The sequence below is a fragment of the Pantherophis guttatus genome, chromosome 6, assembly GCF_059756535.1.
Source record: "Pantherophis guttatus breed Tessera chromosome 6, ASM5975653v1, whole genome shotgun sequence".
NCBI lineage: Eukaryota > Metazoa > Chordata > Lepidosauria > Squamata > Colubridae > Pantherophis > Pantherophis guttatus.
In genome coordinates this window covers 21,587,095-21,601,462 of record NC_142068.1, presented here as the reverse complement: position 1 = coordinate 21,601,462, position 14,368 = coordinate 21,587,095, and the positions used below count along the sequence as shown (strand labels likewise).

General features: G+C 38.4%; 1 protein-coding gene across 3 annotated transcripts in view; it reads right to left on the bottom strand.

The window, feature by feature from the left end:
- The window catches only part of SI (sucrase-isomaltase), a 161,204-nt gene that overhangs the window by 21,872 nt on the left and 124,964 nt on the right, over positions 1-14,368 (bottom strand). For all 3 annotated transcript variants that reach the window (XM_034439061.3, XM_087872533.1, XM_034439060.3), the window contains exons 29-37: positions 14,256-14,352; positions 13,450-13,562; positions 13,211-13,336; positions 12,528-12,656; positions 10,654-10,761; positions 8,157-8,219; positions 6,917-7,051; positions 4,675-4,759; positions 3,704-3,842 (exon numbers count right to left, since the gene is read on the bottom strand). In XM_034439061.3, the coding sequence (XP_034294952.2) occupies positions 3,704-3,842; positions 4,675-4,759; positions 6,917-7,051; positions 8,157-8,219; positions 10,654-10,761; positions 12,528-12,656; positions 13,211-13,336; positions 13,450-13,562; positions 14,256-14,352 (995 nt within the window). The remainder of the gene's footprint in view (positions 1-3,703; positions 3,843-4,674; positions 4,760-6,916; positions 7,052-8,156; positions 8,220-10,653; positions 10,762-12,527; positions 12,657-13,210; positions 13,337-13,449; positions 13,563-14,255; positions 14,353-14,368) is intronic.

Below are 14,368 nucleotides of genomic sequence, written 5' to 3'. Positions count from 1 at the left end.
ATACTTTGATTGACCTTGATTACATTCCCTTGGTTTAAATTACACATCTTCAGTTTGTTTGCGTCCGTGTGTTAGACAAAAGTGAACCATTGTCACATCTTCAGTGGGGATACATGAAAGCCCACCTCCATCCCACTTGAACTTTTGTAAAATTTATTACTTCCTTTGAAAGCCTTCCTATAAGCCTCTCTAGCAAGAGAAGCTAAGTGGTGACAGCACAGGAACCAACCTTCCTGTGCTCCCTACTTAACCTTTATCTGAGGAGATCAGACTAATTTCCTCCCTTCCTTCTGATAGGTTGTTGTGTTTTGTGTTGGTGCACCACTTGGCCTTTCAGCGATTTTAGCTTTGCACTTTCCCTCACTCTCACTCTGTTTTAAAGTTTGACAATTTAACCTTTGTATATTATTTTTGCAGTTTCAAAATAGGATTCATGCTGGAGTGAAGGACAAGATAAATCAGGAAATATTTCATCAATAAATAAGAGTCAGAGGAGTGTCACGTATTCTGTATATTATTACTATTATTTTGAAGGAACTGCACATGCACACGGACACAGAAACCCAAAATTTAATCCTTCATTTTCAGCTTCATCTAAGATATCATTTACATCTAGTGCTGAATTATTGTTTGCTGATGACATTCAAGTAATATTTGATCTAGCTGGCAACAGGCAAATCTGAAATTCATTCCTTTCTCATCAGCAGTTTTATAAAAGTTGTGATTGTCAATGAAATGTTAGATGCCACCAGATACAGTGTTCACTCAGGTGGACACTGCAATCTTTTTCCGCTTCTCTTTTTTCATGGCAATAGGAAACTTATCCAAAGGTCATTATGACTAATTTGGAGGGAAGGTTGTTCTCTGTTCATGGAATTGCAGGGTAAACAACCTAGATATATTATCCTTCGATCTGGCATTGTTTCAAACACAAAGTATCTCAATCAGGAATTAGTGTGTCATAAAGATGTTTAAAGGTAAAGGTTCCCCTCACACATATGTGCTAGTCGTTCCCGACTCTAGGGGGCAGTGCTAATCTCCGTTTCAAAGCCAAAGAGCCAACACTGTCTGAAGATGTCTCCGTGGTCATGTGGCTGGCATGACTAAACGCCAAAGATGCACGGAACGCTGTTACCTTCCCACCAAAGGTGGTCTCTATTTTTCTACTTGCATTTTTTACATGCTTTTGAACTGCTAGGTTGGTAGAAGCTGGGACAAGTAGCAGGAGCTCACCCTGTTACAAGGTACTAGGGATTTGAACCACTGAACTGCCAACCTTTCGATCGACACACTCAGCATTTTAGCCACTGAGCCACCATGTCTCAAAGATGTTTGGGAACAGACAAAATACAGTGTTAAAGCACTAGTATTTGTCTGTTTTTGTCCTTTATATCTACCCTCTTGCCCCTCTTTAACATTTGCCTTTTTTTAAAAAAGTGAATTGCTAAGATTATTAATTTATGAACGTGTATACAGAACACTTAATTTAAAACAATCATTCTGCATATCCTACATGGAATCCTAGACAAACAATACCAGCTTTTTAATTAAAGCAGTCCATCACACACTAAGCTTGGAACAAGAGGTTATTTTCTTCTCCAATTCCTTGTGCTACACTCTTAATGGCACATTGAGAAGTTGAAAACTGTTTCATGTCGTCGGTGAATGGCAGAGCCCTTTTTATTACAGTTCATGGCTGGTTCATCACACAGGAGTGTCTCAAGTTGGCCTTTGCAGATTATGTTTCAAAATGAATCCATCTCATAAACGCAATAAACTGTATCTGAAAGCACCAGGACAATTTGGTGACATGGGCATAAACATCCGTATTGAGCTGTATTCAAAATATTAGCTCGGTCATTTTATTTTAGAAACAGGTCAGCAACTTCATAACATTTTACAGAGGAAATATGTACAGATAATCGCTCACAACTAGGTGAATAGCTGGGTCTCTTAATATTCTGTCCCAACATACTTGCAGATTTAGTAAGAAGACAGCAAAGCATAAAAGGCCAGTCAAACTGGAAAGGTAAATGTCCCCATAGCACCCAGGTTCTATTGAAGGTTGAAGTTGTATGGTACTCATGGTACCTAGGAAATTAACTTTTTTACTCTGGAATGTCTAAATTGGGCAGAGGGGACATGCTCTTTCTTAATAATGTTATTACAAGGAAACAGTGAATGAACATTACAAGTTTCATAGCTGAGCTCAGATTTCAATATAACCAAATGCCCCCTGTGCATACCTAGAACGTGTCTATAAACCACATAGGATATATTATCTTCAAAAAGCAGCTACGATATGCTGTGATTGTAGAGTTGGAATTATGGCTTGTTCTTCCTAACTAGTCTGCTACTTTCAAATAAAAGAGAGAATTCTGTCATCAGTATTAAAGAAATATTCAATCCATGAAGTGGCAGCAGCCTGTTATCTCAGACAGCAAAGTATCTTAGGCCAACTTTGTGTGTAAGTGTTATGGCCTGTCGGCCACTGGCCCCTCCAGCAACGAAATCAGATAAGGAGGAGGCGTGGGAGTCAGGTCAGCATCAAGGCAATCTGAGAGCTCCAAGGGGGGAAGAGGGAATGGAGCTTGAAGAGAGAGAGAGAGAGAGACAGAGGCAGAGCCTGGGCCGTCTGTCAGCCCCCAGATCGAGAGTCAACAGCCCCAGGTCCGGAGGTGGCTGATGAGGAAGAGGAGGATCAGCTGGGTCCAGTGCCTGACACGCAGCTGCGCAGAAGGCAGAGGAGAAGAGAACAGTGAAAATCTGTGCATCAATCCATGGGAAGGAAGAGCCATTGCTGCTAGCGAAGCCCCACCCTAGCTCTGGGGATAAAAGACAGGTGGTGGAAATGAATAGATGTGGCAGACAACTATTAATCTCCCTGCCGGACAGACTTGTTAGCCTGCACTGAGAGAGAAACTTTTTGCTGGGGCTGCTGGCACTCCTAATAAAGGAATCTTTGAGTTAACTTCAGAGGGTTTGTCGTATTTGGGAAGCTGGGTCAGAACAGTAAGTTATAGCTTAGCCTAACTTTTGCACATTACTGGCAACTAAAGACAATTTCCTCCTTATAAATGTAAGTGATCCAAGTGATAAATTTAGAAAGTAGTTCACTGGGATTTTCAGATACCAGACTATATTGCAAAATGCTATAAAGCATAATATTAAGGAATGACAAATATACCTAAGATCACTTGTTTGATATCTGGTCTATGGAAAAGCTATTTCTGCTGGACTTTCTTAAAGTGAGGAATTCCTTGAAGAGCAGGATAGAAATATAAAAATTAAAAAAATTCTTGCCCTTCGAATTATGTTCTTGGATATGCCAGTTATAGTCAGTAATTTCTGTTACAGAGATGGGTCTAAAAACAGATGAATTAAATCTCAAAAACTCATTTTTCAACAAATCTTCAATTGCAAGTATCTATCATACGATTCATCCTATAACTCTAGCTATAATGTTAAAGCATTTTAATATTCGCAGAACAATTTAAAGAACTACACATTTAAATGATATTATCCCTTTACTGAAACAATACAAAAAGAATTAAACTAATATACTGTACATGTATAAACTTTTAATCTCTCATGCAAATTAACTCAAGTAAATTAGGATTCTACTGATTAAATGAAACAACCACTATAAGCACTACTAAATAATTATTAAAGTGTTGCTACTACTCAGAGAAAGATTACTTACTCATAGGTAGGCTTAGTTTGTGACCACCCATATAAATTGTGGACATCATAATGTCGAACTGGGCTTCCATCAGGCAGAATTTGTTCACTTTCCATACATATGGTTTTCTCATTCAGTCCCACATGTTTTCCCAGAATGGCTGATAAAAATATTAATTAATTAATTAATTCAAGAAAGTTAACAGAACCAGATAAATCTATGTCTGAAATTTAATAATGTAAATTTCTACTCTTTTAGGTAAAATATTTTATATGGCTTGGCCTTCAGTGATTTTACATCAGTGAAATATTGTATACACAACATGCATAATAAATTTGTGACAAAACTTAGCCAAAAGTATATGGAAGAACTAGAACTGTGATGGCGAACCTATGGCACGGTTGCCACAGGTGGCACAGGTGGCACGTGGAGCCATATCTGAGGGCACACGAGCATTGCTCCAGCATACATGTGCCCGCTGGCCAGCTGATTTTCAGGCCTTCCGGGCCCACTGGAAGTTGGGAAATGGGCTGTTTCCGGCCTCCGGAGGGCCTCCGGGGGGTTTTGAGGAAGGCCGTTTTTGTGCTCCCCAGGCTCCTAGAAAGCCTCTGGAGCCTGGGGAGAGTGAAAAATGGGCCCACTGTGCCATCGCGTGCCAAAAGCAGGGGGAGCGCGGGGGGAGCATGTGCACATTTGTGGAAGGGTGGGGCACGGGTGTGCATTGAATTATGGGTGTGGGCATGCACGCACACGATCCCCCCGCTTTCCCCCCCCCGCTTTTGGCACATGATGGCAAAAAGGTTAGCCATCACTGAGCTAGAATAATAGCACTATTTCCAAAATACTTTTACCAGCATCATGTGTCTGACTTAATCTAAAAATGTTCATTTTAGAAAGTTTGGCTTAATATAAATTCAGGGTGTGTTAATATTTTGGCCTCATATTTACCAACATTCCAAAGGATTAGAATCCTGTATTATAATTATAATTACCTGGCATATATATTGGATTATTTAGTTCAGAGCTCCTACAACCAGTAACTGCACCATTGACAAAACTTGCAGGTTCATTCATATCCTTAAATAATAAAATGAATAAGACACACAGACTGTTAATTAAAATTTTCACTGACTTTTTATGAAGTATATACCTAATATTATAGCTAGATGATTCATTTGAAAATTGTATGCAAATTTTGAATTAAATTATATTACTTGTTTCTAGTTTATATTATTCATAAAATTATATGAATAATGTGCTATGTTGAAATAAACTGTAAAGTCCAAGATAGCAGAAATTGACCATTAGCAAATAGGCACTACATTAATAAAGATTCTTGTAGAGAGCATAAGTTTGCAATAAACCTTTACATTCATTTGAACTGCCTGACTACTTGATTTAGAATGCTCCAAAGGATATTTAAGTGTGTGTGTAATATAAATCAATGTATATATGGAATAGAATGTCATACACATATAGATTAGCATATTGAAATGGGACATGGATTTACCCATTTCTGCCAGTAAAAAAACCAAACTACAATCATTCATTTCAGCTGAATTATTCATTTTGTTTAATGGTTTCTTTGTTTGTTCATCAAATTTCTATATTTTAGAAACCATTTCCCAAACTAAAAAGAGCCTTGGTAGTACAGTGGTCTAAAGCACCCTGTTATTAAGACCAGCTGCCTGCAATTACTGCAGGTTCAAATCTCGCCAGGCTCAAGGTTGACTCAGCCTTCCATCCTTTCTAAGGTAGGTAAATTGAGGACCCAGTTGTGGGGGCAAATAAGTTGACTTTGTATAAATATACAAAAGGATGAAGGCTATTGCTTAGCGCATTGTAAGCCGCCCTAAGTCTCCGGAGAAGGGCGGCATATAAATCAAATTAAAAAAAAAAAAAAAAACTAAAGCCTTCCATATGAGTTGCATTAATAATGACTGGGAATAGAAAATTAGTGGGAATTACCAAGCTCCCTTTGGTAATGTAGTATCCAATGCAGTAAGAAAATAATATTTTTTTAATGTTAAATTAAATGTGATGTCTGAAAATGCTGATTAATGTAGAAAACATGAACTGGAAATAATGTTACTAAATTTATCAAATAAAACATTATACAAGATTATCATAAAATTATCTGCTACAATGTCAGTGATTACTTCAGCTTCAACCACAACAATACACAAGCACACAACAGATACAAACTTAAAGTGAACCGCTCCAAACTCGATTGCAGAAAATATGACTTCAGCAACAGAGTGGTCAATGCCTGGAATACACTACCTGACTCTGTGGTTTCATCCCCAAACCCCTAAAACTAACCTTAGACTGTCTACTGTTGAGCTCATCCCATTCCTAAGAGGTTTGTAAGGGGCATGCATAAGCAGCAGCAGCATACTTTATTGCGGTCATAGACCAAAAAAACCAGAACATCCAAGACACATAGCTGGCACACGACCAGACTGAATTGCAGAACGGCAACAAGATCAGTGGTGGAAACCACTCCATCAAACTCACAGTTCATGTATTTTAAATTTTTAGCTCCAATCTATATGGACTATAGTCAATTAAAATTGTAATTGCAATTTGCATAAAATCCACACATCGGCACTTTTTACAACCACCAGCTAACTCAACCGCTGGCGATCAATAAATCTAACCTCAGTCAATGGGTCCAGCCCATCCCTTCCCCCGGTTCTTACATCCCAGGACTGCAGCAAAAATTTTTGCTACCTTTAGTGTAATCTTAAAATCAGTATCTTGGAGTAGGAGGCGAAGACTAAGATTTTCAGATAATCCAAGAAATCTTTGGCAAATGGGAGAGATAAGTTCTGACCTTACCTCCCGATAATGGGGGCATGTAAATACTATCTGAGCCAACGATTCTGGAGATCAGCCGTCACATAAGCAGTGGGTGGATTTCACTCCCCCTGAGCACCTGCTATCTAGGACATTCGAGGGGATCACAGTAAAACATGCCTTTAGAAAGGCCAAGCTGTATTTAACAAAGGATAGCATAGAGAGATATTTGGGGGGGGGGGTGCATTCAGGGAGTAATACCGAGAGAAAACACAGAGGGGCATGCATAAGAGCACCAGCGTGCCTACTGTCTCTGTCCTAATGTTTCCTCTACTCATATCTACTTTATGTATTCAATTTATGCTTATACTTATATATATTACCTAATACGTTCTTGACAAATTAAAAAAAAATAAAATAAAGATAGAAACTTACAATCCACAGGCCATCAAACTTGATGCTTTGTGATTGATCGGTGGGGTTATTGTAGACTTCTTCAATTTCTTTTTTCCACCACTGAGCTGTAGATTTCCGAAAAAAATCTGGGAAAGCAGTCCAGGCACTATAAAACTGAAGAGAAGCAAAAAAAATATAAAGAAAAAAACAAAACATTCCATGTATTAGAAACTAAATTTCCGTTGATATATACCATTTCAGACAAGTAGTTGCCTAATCTCAACTGAAAAACCTCCAGTGATGAAATATCTACAACTTCTGAAGGCAATCCCCCACTGATTAATTGTTAAGGAAATTTCTCTTTATTTCTAAATTGGTTTTCTGATTGATTAGTTTCCATCCATTGCTTCTTGTTCCGTCTTCAGGTTCTTTGGAAAATAGGTTGACTCCTCCTTCTTTGTGGCAGCCCCTTAGATATTGGAACACTGCTATCATATCACCCTTTAGAACTTTTTTTCCATTAAACTAGACTGACCCAATTCCAAAAAGTCACCCAGAAATCAGCAGAACTTGCTTATGAGTAAACATGTCTTGGACTGATAAAACCCATATGGGGTTTTGAATGTTCCCACACTAGAACTGTTTTCCATTCTCTAACAAATCCCCAGACTTTTTATGAAACTCTTCTCATGCAGTATGTATGAAAGAAAAGCCTGCTGAATCGGGTCAACTGGTCAAGTATTCTGTGTCAATAGTTCTTTTCTACTGATGCATCCGAGCAGCTGGTATTTAATAGCAGACACTGGTATTAAATACTATACAAGGTAATCAAGAGACTTTGCCTCATTATAAGGGGGATTGTGAAGGGATGTATATAAATTCCAATGGGCTTATAAATGAGTTCCAAAGTTCTTTGAATCTTAACCTTTGTATCTTTGCTGTGAGATTCAGGGAGCAGCAGCTTAGCTGTGTTTTTCTAATAATGCTTTCCCCATGTGATATAAGCTTTGTGATTTTTAATCTAACTTTAATCTGTCTCAAAATAAACCCAGAGAACTGACCATTCAGGCATTCAGAGATTATACTTAACAACCTACAGATCAGAGTACATTCATCCAGCTTCTTCCAATTGCAGATTTTCTACAATGCGACTGAAGTTATGTTGGTTTTTGCTATAATTGCTACTACTATTACCACTAAAGGGTTAATAGATTTTATTAGTATGAGAATTTGCTTGGGATCTTTTTACCAAGGCAGTTTATGAATAAATTACACTTACTTTCACTTTATCATCCCAGTTGAATGATGAATTTATAAAAATATTAGGAAGATATGGCCATACCTAAAAAAAAACCATTTAAAATAATTAGCTTTAAAAAATAATTAAAGAAAAGGAAGACTTTTTTCTTAGAAATAATCCACTGTCAAAATTCGTTTGCCTTTCATTGTTACCAACTTGGGCTCTTACCTGAGCGATGGACGGAATGGTGATGCAAGGATGCTCATCCCTTGTATGTCAGAGAGCTTGGGTTTATGGATTATGGGGCTGTTCAGTAATGGGAGTAGGAACAAATGGGTGGTCCAGCAAAAAAAAAAAAGCTGTATCTTCCAGCTGTCATGTAGTTGGCATACATAACACAGCAGCTATCCTAGTTATTGTCTTTGTCTTGCATAGAAGAGGGTCTGCAATCTGCCTTAAATATTTCAGCTTTTGACTGTTTCTGGTTTCTTTCTTTCTTTCTTTCTTTCTTTCTTTCTTTCCTTCCTTCCTTCCTTCCTTCCTTCCTCTCTCTCTCACTTTCCCTCTTTCCCTCTTTCTTTCCTTCCTTTCTTCCTTCCTTCCTTCCTTCCTTCCTTCCTTCCTCTCTCTCTCTCTCTCTCTCTCTCTCTCTCTCTCTCTCTCTCTCTCTCTCTCTCTCTCTCTCTCTCTCTCTCTCTCTCTCTTTCTTTCTTTCTTTCTTTCTTTCTTTCTTTCTTTCTTTCTTTCTTTCTTTCTTTCCATAATATAAAAATAAAGATAGATGAGCATATCATAAAATGATCACAAGAAAACCAAGAGATGGGTTCTATCACACATTAAGGGCCACAAATCCAGGCCCAGAAATTGGTTTTCAAGGCCACACAAAGCCATTAGCAAAGGGCTAACCTAATCACAGAGAGAATGATATTCCAAGGATATGGACACATTACAGAAAAGCCTCTCCTTTTGGCCCCTGCCAACTGACTTTCATCAACTAACAACATCTGGACAATCCTATAAGTAACCAGTCCCAAGCCATGAATGGCCTTACAGGTGGTAACCAGCACCTTGAGTTGCAGTCAGAAGCACACTGAGGGCCACTGTAGCTTGCAGTACTAAATAACCAATGCCATACACTGCCTGCAACACTGAATGCTGCATCAGCTGATGTTTCTGAAAGTTCTTAAATAGCATGTTTCAGTATCCAGTTTGGAAATCAAAAGGGATTGAGTGACTGTGGCCTCAGACAATTCAGGAACTCACACAATTCAGGAATAAGTGCAAGTGATACATAATCATGCAAAGGTCCTCCTAGTCACGTCTGCCACGTGTTCTCCAAGCAACAGTCACAAGTCCAGGAGGACACCCAGATTGTACATTGGGTCTGTCTGTGATAGTGCCATCATATCCACATTCAAAAATTAACTGTCTGTGGAATCAAACTAGGTAAAACAGCCTAGAGCAGAGCAGAGATGGCAAACCTTTTTGCCACCATGTGCCAAAAGCAGGGGGAGCATGGGGGTGGTCATGTGCGAGCATGTCCACACCCAGTATGCAATGCTCCGCCACATGCCATGCCCCCCATGCATGTGCGCATGACCCCACCTGCACTTTCCCACCTCCTGTGCATGCCCCGTGCCCCCCCCCATGCATGCGCGCACAACCCCCCCATGTCCCATTTTGGGCCTAGCAAGCCTCCCTGAAGCCTCCAGAGGCTGGAAATGGTCCATTTCTGGACTTCCGGTAGGCCCGTTAGGCCTGTTTTTCACCCTCCCCAGACTCTGGAAGCTTTCCTGGAGCTTGGGGAGGGTGAAAACAGCTTCCCCTGGCCATCCAGACGCCTTCCGGAGGCCCTCCGGAGGCCAGAAACAGCCCATTTCCAGACTTCCAGTAGGCCCATTTTTTGCCATCCCACAGCCTCCACGCAAGCCCTATACTTACCTGGCATCCAAAACAGGCTGCGTGGAGACTCCTGGGAGGGGAGGGGCAGCATGGGCATGCGCATGAATCTCCCACATGTGCGGCCGAGGCCCAAAAATCAGCTGGCCAGCAGGAGGCACGCACACATGTGTGGTGGAGCTAATCTAGGCAACAGCTCACGTGCCTGCAGAAGTGGCTCTGCATGCCACCTGTGGCATGTGTTCTATAGATTCGTCATCATGGTCCTAGAGTCACTCAGTTTTTCTTGGACTGTGCTGAAATCTGAAGATGAAATCACTCTCAAGGACATGATTATTTCCCTAAGGCCGGGAATAAGAAATAGTTTTCTTTAGCTGTTTTTTTATAATCAGAACTTGTTCTTTTTGTTTGGTTCTATTTTATCAGATCATGTCATCTTACTGGGAATATTTTTATTGTTTGCTTGTATCATTAGCTGTCCAGAATCAATTGAATTGGGCAACTTCTAAAAAGGATGGGAGGGAAGGAGGGAGGGAGGGAGGGAAGGAAGGAAGGAAGGAAGGAAAATAGTTAGCTATATTGAGTGCTATTCTTTGGCACAAATACAAGGTACAATATTACGTTTATAAAATATTACCTTTCCCCACATAATATCACTGCTATTAGGCCACTTAATGAAAACATCATCCCGAAGTCCTCTTGTGAAAGCAGGATAATTAGTTTCATTCCCTGAGATGGCTGGATCCTGAAATGAAAACAGTATGTCTTTAGCTTTACATCTAAATTTAGGAAGTACAACATATAGCACGTATAGTGAAAACATATCAACTGTGGAGATGGCAAATATAACTGCTATTCCTTCCTTCCTTCCTTCCTTCCTTCCTTCCTTCCTTCCTTCCTTCCTTCCTTCCTTCCTTCCTTCCTTCCTTTAAATTATTGTTGATTCCTAGTGACTACCTGGACAAGTTTCTGTAGTTTTCTTTGCAAGGTTATTGAGAAATGCTTTGTCATTGTCTTCTTCCTATGTCTAAGAGAGAGTGACTGACCCAACATCAGCCAGATAACTTTGTACCTAAGGCAGGACTAGAACTCATAATCCCTCTCTTCCTAAACTGATGTCTTAACTATTACTGGAGAACTGGAGTTCTATATCTCTATAATGAGATCAATTAAATGGAAGGGATTATTTAAAGAGTTCCCTGACAATTTACGAGACAGTCTGATGTAGAAGGACAATGTTATAAAGAGGCAACATACCTTTCTCTTGGAAGAACTTCACATTGTCCAAAAGTGCTTCCACTTTTGGGCTTTCAGAGCAAGCTCTATATACTTTCCTCATAAACTACTCTATAGTAAAGAGCACAAGATAAGCTAGAAAGTGTAAATGGGACTTTGAAGCAGAGGAGAAAAAAAAGACACAGTGGATTCTCTTTTTCTTAGAAGTGGTATTTCATCCAAATTTTAACTGAAGTAAAGATTAAATGTAAGAGATTTTATATCCTTACTATGGTCATAGTGAAAACAAGATACAGGAAAATCCTCAGTGCTTAAATATAGCATTCCAGCATCAATCCCAATCAAAGAATAGCACAATTCAGATAAAGAAGCTGATAAAAGGAATGGATGTACTTGTACTTCTATGTACTTCTATCATACTCAGTTAAACTCACAAGAAAAATCATGGTAGAAAATATTGGAAGGAAAGTAAAGGAAGCCTATCAGATACCATATTAATGGCAGTCACATTCACAATCAAAATAGTGGAGGAAAACAGATTGTTGATATGGTTGTCAGGAAACAGATAATCATTATACAACTTATTCAACAATACCTGGAATGAAATCTGCTGGATGCTCAAACTGAATTAATAAGGACCCAAGAACACACTAATAATATCTGATGGATGAATGGGAGAAGTGTACTTAGCATACTGACTTGCCAGTTGAAACATTTCTGATCAGGAAGAACAACTAAAATGGAATATAGGGAATCTAAATGTTACAAAACTGGGAAGGGGCTATGCTAAGGATGAATATTGTCACCTTCCTGTACTTATAATTTTTTATTAAAATTGCTGAAAGAAATATCTATAAGTGAAGAGAATCAGATAAATGACTTTAGGACAGGGGTGTCAAACTCACGGCCCATGGGCCGGATACGTCACGTACTGGCCCTGCCCCTGCCTGGTTTAGTGAACGGGGGAAAAGCTCCGATACATCACGTGATGATGCCATGAAGACACAAGTTTGACATTCCTGCTTTAGGGGAAATAGTCAAGAAAATTATATAATCAAAGAAGGCTGAAATATTCTTTCTCAGGAAACGGTAGGAAATTACTATTGTGCTCAGATATCTAACAAAGCAATCCATTCAGAAATACACATAACTGGGATGCTGGACAAAAATGGATGGATGGATGGATGGATGGATGGATGGATGGATGGATGGATGGATGGATAATTGTGTCTGTGTTGTTATATTAACCAACTAGTCTGAACAATTATCACTTACCAAAATGATGACAAATCTCATTCCATCCTTTTTTATTCTGTTAATCAGAGCTGGAAGATTTGTAAAATTGGGACTTAAAGTGAAATCCAACTGCCGTTCCATGTAGTCAATATCAGCATATTGTACATCCTAAGGAAAACAGTTAATTTTGTGAAGTGATGTGTATTTTTTTATAACAAGCCCATTAAAATTATTCATTTTCAAATAAATAAATGAAAGAAAGAAAGAAAGAAAGAAAGAAAGAAAGAAAGAAAGAAAGAAAGAAAGAAAAAAGAAAGAAAAGAAAAAAGAAAAGAAAAGAAACAAACATCAAGGAACAAAAGACTACTGCACTACTAACATTAGTCTTTTAGAACTTCTGTTAAACCCAATACATGTTTGTTTCTAGACAGGTAGTGCTGTTATTATCCATAAGAAATAACTGATATTACAATTTTGTCAGATTGACAATTGATCTCTTTCTCTTTTAAAATTTCTTTTGAATTGCTGACTTTTTAAATATTTATCCAGAGCTTTTAGATGTTTTAGTAAATCTAGAAAAGTTTTTGTTTAATGCTACCATAATTTAGCATAACGATAATGCATAGTTTCAAGTAATTGCATAACTCAAGTAATTTCATGATATTCTTTTTTTTTCTTTTGATAGAAAGCGGTGAAAAAATGCTTATTTGTGAATAACTTACATATGAGATATTAGCTGCTTTCATGTTATCATACAATTCAGATATTTCTGCATCATCTTTGTATCCATATCGACACAACTGGAATCCCAAACCCCAATATGGAGGTAAAACCGGACGTCCAACAAGCTAATAAAAACAAACAAACAAAAAGAAATAGGGATTATATGGTAAATGTTGTGTTGGTATAATAAGGAATATTATAATCATATTTTAGATTTTTTTGTAATATGGATTCTTACTGCAGTATATTCTTGAACGACTTGTTCTGGAGTTGGGCCCAAAACCATATAAAAGTCCAAAATTCCTCCAATTGTACGGTAAGTTAAAGCAGGAGTCGGCTGGAATTTTACCTCTGAAAATTCACAAAGGGGACATAAATATTGCATAGACCTGAAAATACTGTTATATAAAACCAATCAATGAAAATGAAAATCACTCCTCTGTCATTTCACCTCTGAGATGAGCAACCTGATGTACAATCTTCTCCCTTGAAATCGCAGGAAATGTGCTGCATCTCATCTGCTAACCACAGAGATATTTCCCAGCAAGAGGACCCATCTAACTGTATCAAATTATTTGCTTTGGATAAGCTATTTCACAAATAATAGTAATCTATTGTTTAACTTGGAATAACGTATGCTAAAAACATTTGTGATGGCAGGCTTATTTTTTATATATAGAAGTGGTAAATTGTTTTAGGCTATTTGCTTACAGACAGATAAATATTTAGCAAAAAAAAGTATTTGATGTTTTCATACTAGCATCATGAACAGTGTAGGGATTGGCAAAACTCATGTCGAGTCTCATCTAGCCTATGAATTAATGTTCATTAATATGATATGCACTAGTTTAGAATAGAATAAAGCTGGAAGGGACCTTGGAGGTCTTCTAGTCTAGCCCCCTGCTTTGGCAGGAGATCCTATATTATTTCAGACAAGTGGCTGTCCAATCTCTTCTTTAAAAACTCAAGGGATGAAGTGCCCCCGATTTCTGAAGGCAATTTATTTAGTTTAGAATAGACACTAGGAAATGAACAACAACTTACCCATTCCGTTACTGTTCAGCAATAGGACTCCATGAGCATTGCCATCCTCTTCCAAGCCCATATAAAAAGGTTGAACTCCGTAAGTGTTAAATTTATACTATAGGCATAAAGAG